The sequence below is a fragment of the Anabrus simplex genome, chromosome 9 (assembly GCF_040414725.1).
Source record: "Anabrus simplex isolate iqAnaSimp1 chromosome 9, ASM4041472v1, whole genome shotgun sequence".
NCBI classification, from domain to species: Eukaryota; Metazoa; Arthropoda; class Insecta; order Orthoptera; family Tettigoniidae; genus Anabrus; species Anabrus simplex.
The window spans coordinates 6,079,816-6,092,086 of NC_090273.1; the positions used below are offsets into that span (position 1 = coordinate 6,079,816).

At 38.6% G+C, this 12,271-nt stretch overlaps 1 protein-coding gene across 2 annotated transcripts in view; it reads right to left on the reverse strand.

Annotated features, from left to right (window-relative positions):
• The window catches only part of Rab3-GAP (Rab3 GTPase activating protein), a 461,679-nt gene that overhangs the window by 403,079 nt on the left and 46,329 nt on the right, over positions 1-12,271 (reverse strand). For both annotated transcript variants that reach the window (XM_067153758.2, XM_067153757.2), the window contains exon 6: positions 11,015-11,104. In XM_067153758.2, coding sequence (XP_067009859.2) covers positions 11,015-11,104 — 90 coding nt within the window. The remainder of the gene's footprint in view (positions 1-11,014; positions 11,105-12,271) is intronic.

Consider the following 12,271-nt stretch of genomic DNA (forward strand, 5'->3'; position numbering starts at 1 on the left):
CATAAGTATGGTGTTACAGAACGTCCTTCCCTTTAACCGTCCCCATATCCTATCCCAAGTCCAGCTAGCAGCGCGACTGGTGTTTAACACTCACGTGGATATAGCGTACTCGGGGAATAAGATGCATTATGCATTTTTTCCCTTGAACGCTGTCCCAATAATTAATGGTCGAATTATACTATACTAATATCGGCTCTCTAAACACCAGCCGTGCTCTACTGGACAATTCCCTCTCGCTGTACGACCCGGATATTTTCATCTTAAATGAAACATTCTTAACTCCAAAACAAAGTCCACACTTTAAGCTATTCCATCTCCACAGAGCAGACAGACCAGGACAAGCTCGTGGAGGAGTAGCCATAGGAATCAGAAAACATATAACAACTAAATCTTTCTCTTATAATTTTGCGAATAACTTTTCAGAATACCTAATAATAGAAACATATCTTCCAAACAATACCACTATAGCAATAGTAACAATGTACCTTACACCCAGATCACCTCCACCAGTAGATTTTATTAAATACATAGACTCAACTTTTTATAATTACATATTTATAGCCGACATTAATATTAATTCTTATAATGTAACACAATCTAATGACTTTAATACAGTAATCTCGCAAATCCGGGGAGTACAGATTCCCTTCCCCTTCCACACCCGTCCTATTTCCAACTCCACTCCCGACATGCTTATCTTATCACCCTCACTCTCCACTAACCCAGTAATAGAAAAAGGACTATGTATAGATTCTGACCACGCACCAGCGATAATCACCATCCCAAACATATCCTATACATTACGTAACCAATATTCCCGCCCTCCTCCCACCAGACATTTTCTAACTGACTGGCAACAATACCGCCAAACAATAACAGAACTGCTCCAGCACTCCCCCCCACCTACTTCAATCCCGAACCTACACGCACTAATTAGTCTAGTAGAGCAAGTAATAATAACAGCTGACCAAAAACACATTCCGAGACATTCCTACCATCCTACCAAACCCCCAATCCCCCCCAAAGCACTATCATTACTAAAACTAGCCCACGAACTGTACAACTCCTACTTACGTACTCGCGACAATACGACTTTACGAGAACACAGAAGAACACTAAGACATGCACGTTCGTACATCAAAGCAATAAAACAAAAACTATGGACTACTGCATGTTCAGAATCATCTGATATGCACGACTCTAACAAATTCTGGACTACATTTCGAAGACTAACTAAAACACATAAATCACGACCCACCTATCCTATACACGTCGCTCCCAACCCTCCTACTACAGCAGACGTTTTTGCCGACCATTATTTCCAAGTCTTTTCTCCCCCACAAATACCACAATACAGACATCCAGAAGAACCTACAATAATACAGTATAATAACCCAGATCTCACTCATCTCCAACCCTCCTTCAATCACTTTCGAGAAGTAGACTATAACCATCCACTTAACGCTCCAATCACACCTCAAGAAATACAAAACTTTCTACGTCACAAACGTAACACCGCTCCCGGCCCAGATAATATCTCCTATCGCCACATTAAAGAAGCCCCACTCATCTTAATTAACATACTCTGCTCGATCTATAACACTATGTTATACACCGGTGTTTTTCCTGAACACTGGGGTAAATCTATCATATTATTATTCCCGAAACCTAACAAGCTTCCGTCTGACATTCACTCCTATAGACCAATATCACTCCTCACAGTACTCGGTAAAATTTTTGAAGGAATATTATATAAAAGAATGTCGAGATACCTACATTCTCTCAACCTCCTTCCAACCTCCCAAGCCGGCTTCCGACCACATTTTTCCACCCAAGACCACCTCTTCCACATCACATCCTCCGTAAACACCTATATAAAGACCCGTAAACCAGCCGCCCTAATATGCCTTGATGTTAACAAAGCCTTCGACTCTGTCTGGCACGAAGGACTTATATTCAAAATTAGCCACCTCCCTCTCCCCACCACCATCATAGGACTAATATTTAATTATCTAAAAACTAGGAAAGCTGTAATTAACATAAACGGAACCCAATCGTATACCTTCCCCATAACCTCAGGTCTTGCTCAAGGCTCCCCACTCTCTCCTTTCCTTTATATACTATACACATACGACGTACCGCACCCATCACCACCATTACGACTCTACCAATATGCTGATGACCTTGCCATCCTAGCCTTCAGCCCTACCTTCACATCCCTCAACAACAGGCTACAGAAATACTTAAACACCCTCGAAACCTGGCTAAACCACTGGCACATCTCCATCAACCCCACCAAAACCCAATTCATAGTTTTCCGAAATAAATCCTGTCTCTGCCCTGCACGCCACAAAGTCCACATAACAATGTATAATACACCCTTTGTTGAAACTAACAGACTAACGTATCTAGGAATTAAATTTTAAAATAACCTGCAATGGAACCATCACCTAGATGACATCCACAGGAAAGCTATAAACCGTTTTCGAGCACTCAGATCCCTAACAGGTTTCACATGGGGACTTAAACCCACCCAGATAATTAACGTTTGTAAGACTTTCATCCGACCATTAATAACCTACGCCTCCCTGACATGGATTACTGCCCACCCAACTGAATACGTTAAACTTAACCGACTCGACCGACATGCCATACGTATAGCTCACCACCTACCTACAGACACACCCTCTGCCAATTTCACCCCCTACTATACCTTCCCAAAAATAACATCATAACTACATAAACTACGCCTCCAATATTTGACAAGAGGCACACTCCATAACAACCCTATAATTAAAGAAGCCCCACCACTGTCACCTCTAGCCACCGCAATTCTAAACGACAACCGCACTCCAGAAAATTCCCATATTTTCCCACCTCCCATCACCTAACTTCCACCACCTTCCCACTGTCACCGCCACAAAGTCTCAACAATCGCATATCATAATTGAAAGGATGCTCCTGACCACGGTGACACATCACCAGAATAGCGTACCGGCCGACTTAGGCACCACAAGTGCTGTCACAGATAACAAGTGAAAGTGAAGTGAAGTGAAATTTCTAGTAATTCTCAAAGATAGTGAAAAATTTCAGTGAATTTACCAAATAAATGTTTCAGGTTGTATACGTGAAAATGAATAATATCACAATCACCACTATTATTACTAAAAGATTATTACTATTATTATCGCTTTTCAAAATATTATTATTATTATCATATTATGGCTATTAATCAAAACTATCACTACTTCCCTGGATAGCAATAACAATATCTAAACGGACAACATAAACATTTGGTTAACATAATTATCATTATCATTATTAAATTATTATTATTATTATTATTACTATTAATTTACTAAAATATTTTATTTCCATCCTATGCAAAGATAAGAATTCAAAATATAAACCGCCACAAGACGAGACCAAACCATCAATGAACACATAGTTACTACTACCGCGTTGTTGACAACACTGACTGACCCACTAACACAGTGACCACTACGACTATGAATGACATTCCAAACAAACATGTGACTAGTGGTACTACCACAGATGTTTATAAACAAACAAATAACACCAAGACAAGACAGACCATACCCCGCAAGAGACGTACTAAGTAGTATAAACCACTGTATAAACAAATATTAAATAATTAAACTTGTGAAATACAAAAGTGGATCGTATTACCTAATACATATGTTACAAATACAAAACAAAATGGACCTAAAAACTATAGCCAAGCAAGAGGCTCCACGAAACAACAAATTTACCCTTAAAAACTGTGTAAAATATATAACTTGTGCTAGATATGTAATTATTGTAAATTGATATGTATGTAGTGAATACGATCAGCAAGAAGGACTTAAAGACTCTAACCAAAGAAGAAGCTCAATGAAACAATTACCAAATGTAAATATATGTAAATATAAATGTACAAAGAAAGCATTCAATAAACGGGGTCTAGCGGGGGAAGACTATGGAGGGGTGTGGTGCGGGTCCTCTCCGTGGGTTGGTTCCCCTTGGTGGTCCGGCGATCTCTGCGCCAAGTCAACAACAAATAATGACGTATGTACAACACATACAACCACGTTTAAAGCCAAAGTATCAATAAATCAACAATCAAAGGCCAAAGAGCTACTAGTTTAGCTAGTCAAAGGACTGGAATGAAATAACCTCAGCAGCAGCAACCTCCACAGTATGCACTAGCCTTGCGTCTTGGGTGGTGTGCTAAGTCCCAACTGACGAGCCTAACTTAGCACACGAAGGCGAAACGCAGGCAACCAAGAATGAGTTAGCTGGAAAATTTATAATGTCCAATAACGGACCATTATATTGGTATTATAAATTTACTCATTCAGGACAAATATTTTAGGTTCCCTATGGGAATCAACATCTACATCATAAGTGGTATGTTGCAGGTTATAAACTTCATTTTCCTTGTCCGTATTGAAGATCTACTTGTGATACAATTCCTGTAGTTTTGCCAATTGCCACCTTTTCAATACAATAAAAATATATTAAAAACTTACATATTTATTATGATTGTAATATAATACATATTGTAATATATTTTTATTGTATTGAAAAGGTGGCAATTGGCAAAACTAAAGGAATTGTATCATAAGTGGTATGTTCCGAGCTGTCAGCGGAGAGATGGCGTGGAATGACATTAGTATTACAAGTAATAAATCTCATTGTAGACCGTATTGGACATCAGATATGAACATTAAAACAAGAATAATAGTTAACACCACCTTTCCAATACTTATCTTTCCTATATTTAGGAAATAAACATTACAACTGGCGTTGTAAGATGGGACGTGTTTCGCTTTAACAGTCGTAAGCATCATCAGCCGAAAATAATCTTAGCCGAAAGTTAGGTCAGGGCCCTGAACCTAGTGTCTTTAACATATATGGCACCCTAAGAATCAACATTTATATTTATAAAATGAAAATAGGCTTAAAACAAGTGTGAAAAAACATGGAATGTTATAACATGGCTAAGAGAAAAAACACAATCGAGTTGAGACAGAGGATAAGAACAGAACGTAGGCTACAATACAGAGCTGGTAGTGAAATAATTAAAATCATTAGGATATAATTGTTACCAGTCAGTCAATCACAATGTTCAAACATAAAAACAAGCGTGAAAATATATAAGAGTGTTCATCATGGCTGAGTTAGAAAAAACACGTAATCGTGTTGCCAGAGGTGAAAACGTAAGGTACAACATAGAGCTGGCAGTGTAATATCAAACTTAACATTTAACAGGCCCCCTTGATCGGCTAATGTCTCCGCTCAACGCTCATCCAACATAAGAGGTAAGCGATCTTAGTCTCCCATTCTGAACACCCTATTTTCAAGGCCCCAGTACATCTTTTTCCTCTTTCCATTTTCAGATTTCAGTTCACGCACTTGGCATCTTATTTTTTCCCGTTTTGGTCTTGAACTCCCAGCAAAAATGAAGCGGCTTCAGGCGTGATCAATCCTGTTTGAAGTGTTACTACTCCATGTCTGGTACAACATACGATTTCTCTCGCCCGTTCTCACGTATCTATACAAGAGTGGGATTTAATTATTTCTTCACTTCAAAGAATATAACCATTATGTTTTGTTATATATGAACATTCTTATTAACTGACTGGCAGCCATGAGTTTGACACTACACTGCCAGCTCTATGTTGTACCTTACGTTTTTACCTCTGGCAACACAATTACGTGTTTTTTCTAACTCAGCCATGATGAACACTCTTATATATTTTCACGCTTGTTTTTATGTTTGAACATTCTGATTGACTGACTGGTAACAATGATATCCTAATGATTTTAATTATTTTACTACCAGCTCTGTATTGTAGCCTACGTTCTGTTCTTATCCTCTGTCTCAACACGATTGTGTTTTTCTCTTAGCCATGTTGTAACATTCCATGTTTTTTCACACTAGTTTTAAGCCTATTTTCATTTTATAAATATAAATGTTGATTCTTAGGGTGCCATATATGTTAAGGACACTAGGTTCAGGGCCCTGACCTAACTTTAGGCTAAGATTATTTTCGGCTGATGATGCTTACGACTGTTAAAGCGAAACATGTCCCATCTTACAACGCCTGTTGTAATGTTTATTTCCTAAATATAGGAAAGATAAGTATTGGAAAGGTGGTGTTAACTATTATTCTTGTTTTAATGTTCATACATGACATTAGTAGACGAATAAGTTTGAGTGGCGTTTATAAAAGTATGAAAGATCACAATATGAAGATAAAGTTGGAATTCAAGAGGACAAACTGGGGCAAATATTCATTTATAGGAAGGGGAGTTAGGGATTGGAATAACTTACCAAGGTAGACGTTCAATAAATTTCCAATTTCTTTGAAATCGTTTAGGAAAAGGCTAGGAAAACAACAGATAGGGAATCTGCCACCTGGGCGACTGCCCTAAATGCAGATCAGTATTGATTGATGATTGATTGACAGTTCAAATGTATGTTATAATTCTGGGTTCCAATTTTTATATTTTTCGAGTTGTTCTTGTATCATTCCCTCAAAACATACTCTAGTACACAGTTAATAGGAAGAAGTGATAATCTGTCACCCTGTCTTAAACCAGTTGTTACCAAGAATGGTTCAGAAAGTTCTCCTCTGAACTTAATTTTAGAAATTGTATTATGGTGGAATGAAATATGACAGGGAAAATCGGAGTACCCGGAGAAAAACCTGTCCCGACAGGCTTCTGCAGCCGGCACAATTTCTATCCTCACTGCTAGATGGGGGCTTGATTCACTCCATTCCTGACCAGATCGAATGACTGGAAACAGGCTGTGGATTTTCAAATAGTATATTAGAGAAAATCTTATACGTACAGTTAAGGATGGAAACACCTCTACAGTTGTCTGGATTACTTCTTTCACCGTTCTTATGAATTGGATTAAGTATAGCTGTTGTCCACCGTTCTGGGAATATTTCTGATATCCAAATCTTTTGCAATATCATATGAAGGGATGTCTTGAGTCGCACTGCCAGCGTATTTCCACATCTCTGCAAAAACCTGGTCTTCTCCACACACTTTGTAGTTCATTTCCTTAAGCACCGCTTCAACTTCTTTTGCTGGAAGTGGCTTTATATTTTCTGATTTAGTTTTTATCAGGGTATGTGTATCAATTAATAAGAGCTTTTCAGGTTCATCACTGTTCAAGATCTCTTTAAATGATTCCACCATGATTTCTGTGTTTTCCTTATTGTTATGCGCTACTTTTGTCACCTTTATTTTTCAACAATAATGTGGAGGATGTTTACCAAAGGCTTTGTAATAATCATATATATGAGGAGCCCACTTTCTTACTACATCTCGATACTTCTTTTCCTTACCCAGTTGAGCATTCAAGTCCCCTATAAGGATCATATTATTATTCATATTTATTTTATTCATTGTCTGATCAAGGGGATCCCAGAAATCATCGACTTCTTCCAGAGTTTTCATTAGGAATTCATTTTTCATTGGTAGGGACATGAGCATTTATGATGGTGTAAAGTTTGTTTGTGGTTTGTAAAGTCAGAATTGCAATTCTCTGTGAGATGGCTTTAAAATCAGTTACAGAATCTATTATTTTCAAATTTACTATAAATCCTGTACCAAATTGGCAATGTTTCACGACCATTTGGCCTGACTTCCCATTGTACGCTCTATAACCTTGAGTTTAAAAAGGATCTTCTGTAAAATTTTTCATTTCTTGGAGCCCTGCCAGAAGAAGATTCAACAGTGAAGTTCTTGAGCTTTCTGGTTTTCAGTAACGTCACAATGTAGTTAATATGCTTATGTTTGATTCTATGTTTATGTGTTTGGTTTTACATATGTATTTTTGAGCGTTGAAATTCATTCTAGTCTTTTAGGCAACTACCCACCGAATCCAATGCTTAAGGGGTTGGATGGTGGAATTATTTTACTAAAAGACTTTTCGGTATCTGACTATCAAAGGTTATCAATCTTAAGTAGAGCAAGATCTGATTACAACTAAGGTTGTTAGCCACAGAGGATATTTATTCAGCCGCCACTAACATGTGGAACTGTTATTACCTCAAGATGTTTATTTTATGGCTGTAATTTTAGTTTTAAGCCAACCCTCCTCTTTTTTTCTGGGCATGGGACCGGCAACAGCAACTACTGAGCTACTCAATCCATCCAGCAGTTTGTATTGGAATTTTTCTTTTACTTCCATGTGTTTTAATTTCTACACTTTTAATTTTCTTGTCTCTTATTTCATTTTTGCTACCACTGCTCTATGGTCTTCATCAAAGGCTACTTCTGGCGAAGCTGTTACAACTAATAACTGTCTAAGATTTCCACCGAAAAGTAATCAGTTATTGTCTTTCTACTTATTTTCTCCATCCATATCTTGTAACCTATCTACCATTATTCTTGCTGAACTTAACCCATTTCTCATACAAAAACCTTCCAACTTTTCTCCCTCTTCATTCCCCTTTCCATATCCAAAAGGTCCAATTACTTCTTCCATTCCTTTTCTGTCACATCCCACCATTGTGTTGAAGCCTGCCACTTCCACATCCTTACTTGTCCATATTATCTTCTCTGCATTCAAACAGGATGCACACACTTGGATGAAGTCTTTTACTCCATTTATGCCCATCACTTATTTAGTCCATTTTATCTACATAATCATTTAAGATCTTTGCCTTATGTCCTCCACTCCAGTAGAGCGACTTTTCTTATGCTCAAAATGTTTACCATTAGAATGTTGGCCAGAGCAAGTGGTACATAGAACATTTTCCGAGGCCGATGTAAAAGGGCCACTTTCATTTTAGGTTCATGCAGATTCTCACATCATCCAGCACAAAAAAAAGGTATTCTCACGACACTCGCCAAGAGGGGAAGACAAATTTGAGCCATCACATATCCAGGTGGAGATGGACACGCTCAAAGTCGCCTTCAAGGGTAATGGTTACAGCGATTTGCAGATTCATAGAGCCCTGCATCCCAGAGAAACGACCAAGCAAAGCTTACAGAAGGAAGAACTGAAGGCAACTGTTACCTTACATTCACAACATCACAGATCGAATTGCCAAGGTCCTCCGCAAACACAATAAAAAAACCATGTTTGGCACCGCCACTAAAACTGCTCTCAGTCTGAGTAAAACCGAGGACAAATTGTCCCCACTTTTATATCCTGGGGTATACGAAATTCCCTGTACTTGCAGTAAGGTATACATCAGCCAAACATGCCAGTCCATTGGTACCCGTATCAAAGAACACAAACGTAATATTCGTCTCAACCAACCAGACAAATCGGCAATAGCTGAGCACGCTCTATCATCGGGTCATGATGTCATGTTCCAAGATGCTCGAGCTCTTACCCAGACTAGACACTACAGGTCCAGGATTATACGGGAAGCTGTGGAAATACGTAGAAATCCTAACAATTTCAACAGGGACACCGGCTATCAATTAAGCAATACCTGGTTGCCAGCCATTAAGAATTTCCGTAGGTAGTTCTCTGCCCTCTCCTTTCACTATTGTTATTTCGTCTCAGTGTTTTCCAAATTCGTACATTCCTCGTCGCCATATGTTCCATTCCAGGCTTGTGTCTATGTCATACACCTGTCAATGTCATGTACACATGTTATGTGAACCGCTTAGACTGTTTCTGATGGTTCGGTCAGCTTCCGCTTCAAACGCTAGCTTTGTGCCACATCCTGGGAGCCATCTGGTGGCGAATGAACGTACCATTTCAACTTCTATTATAACATCTAAATTTTAAAGAGTCATTGTTTAAGAGGCCTTTCTTGTGGATAGTTGAGATTTCTTCTAAGGATGCAGAGTACAGTTCTTTGCAAAAAAGTAAAGAATTTCACCTTATTTTCTTGACACGGCATAAGCCCAAAAGCCTATACAGTATCATGTCTACAAGTAAGGGCCGTGAAAACATCAATGGCAACAATAGGATACATTTTCAAGTCGCTTTTATTGCTACCATCAGTAACAAACAAAAATGCATTCACCTGAAAATGTGATACAATTTTCGCCCTTTCTTCCATGCATATTTCTGTATTGATAGCCGATGTTATCGTTCTGGCACACCCATATTGTTTAGCGATTTCAGAATCAGGAAACATTTTGCGAAACAAAGCCCGGCCCCACATGGTCGGTACAATTTATAGGCAGGTTATGTTCTATGATAAATGACGTAAATAAAGCCTAGGCATTCGTCACAGGATTTACATCTTGGTTTTTAGATGAAAAGTTCGGTTTCTGGTTTCTTTCTACACATTGAACACACTCCTTATGTATCTTCGTTTACACATGTTTGAGTATATCGCACTTCCGGCCATGTGCAACTGAAAAATCACACCTACATATAGCACACAATGTGAACGTTGGTCCCTTCCTGGATTCACTGAAACACAAACTCTTCCCTATAAGTGCTGCATCATATTTATTTATTTTTTTACATTTTGAACGCTGAAAGGCATAACGGTCTATACTGATAATGTATGTATGTATGTATGATATTTTGGCCAACACAAACATTAAGACGTACTACTATGTGATGTAACATGAGCACTTATGTAGGTCCTGCCCCGAGCAGACGCCTATGGCGTGCTACTCCTGAGGTTAGGTTTCTCACTTGCGACTTTCACTTCCTATTATTAAGCTATTTGAGTATTTGACTATATTACAGACCAAAGAGGAGAACACGGCTGTCCACCGTGCCCCATACTGCCATCCGGTTGTGATTATTAGAACTACTATAGAACAGCTGTTCTCAACCATATTACATCCATAGAAAGAGGAAACATGCAGGAGTTTAAAATAATACGAAAATTACTGAAAATGCTCAAAAAATTGGGGGATCGGGAAGAACGATGAAAAATCGGGAGAGTTGGCACGTCTGGAAACTGATCTCCCAGCTGGACATTAATTACCATGAAAATAATTCACCTGCTTGCAAACTTATCCATTATGTTCAACAGCAAGTATCCACTGTCCTGGATACACTCACCGACACAGCATGGGGTCCACTGGCTCTGTCTGCAGATTCTCCTTGTTCTTGTCAACACCATTTGTCTTCTTTCCACTGGAAAACCAGCCTCTGGAACAGAACATCAATGATTTTAGATGAAACATTTCTTTGTATATTCTCCCACAAGAGCTGGTCTCTAGCAAGTTTGTACTGGCAAATCATCTATTTACATAAAAATACAGTTTTGTTTGACGAATTCAAATTTTGGCCTCATATTTAGTCTTCATTCTGGATTAGGTATACAAAGATCAAATGCTGGTTTGTATGGACGTGTGGGGGACAGGATGTTATGAAATCCTGCATTTAATAATGATGTTATAGTTTGTACGTCCCACTATCCCACTACCTGCTTTATCGGTTTTTGCAGATGCCGAAGTGCCAGAATTTTGCCCTGCAGGAGTTATTTTATATGCCAGTAGATCTATCGACACAAGGCTGTCACGTTTGAGCACCTTCAAACACCACCGGACTGAGACAGGATCGAACCTGCCACTCAGCCCGGCACTCAGGGATAGTGCACTATACTAAACACTCATCATCATCATGATCATCATCATCATCATCATCATCTCCCACGTCGTTCCATCTTAAGCGATGGGTCGGCAAACGAAGCTTCTCCACCAGTTGCGATCCCTGAACTTCTCTCCTTCTTCAATGCTTTCCAAAGTATGTCTTCTCTGTTGAATGTCAATCTTCATCATGTCCTTGTACCTGCACTATACTAAACACTGGCAGGACCAAAACTGAAAAATTCCTCCATTAATATTAGCTGTTCTGAAAAACTGCACAGTATAGAAGATGTGTAAAATATATTTTCCAATCTTTCACTTTTAATAATAATAATAACAACAACAACAACAACAACAGAGGTATTCAACATTACTACAATTTCCACCAACTTCCAAGTATCTCTGGAAGCAGGCCTAAAACTTGTACATAACAAAAGTTATAGAAACTATCGCATGGACTATGATAACAGAGATAGTCGCAAATTTACATTCTTTAGGGCGGAACATTGCTGACATAGAAATACTGTTGAATCGTCATGCTGAGAAGTTAAATGGCAATGATGGTCATCGCTGCTGTGATTGTTTTTATAAGATGCTAAACCGTGCAATAATCAGCCCTTACTGATCATGAAGATAAACATAGACATCAAGAGGAAACTGGAATGAAAAACAATAAGACAGAAGGAAGGTGAAAATAAAAGCATACCATTAACATTGCTGAGCAGGA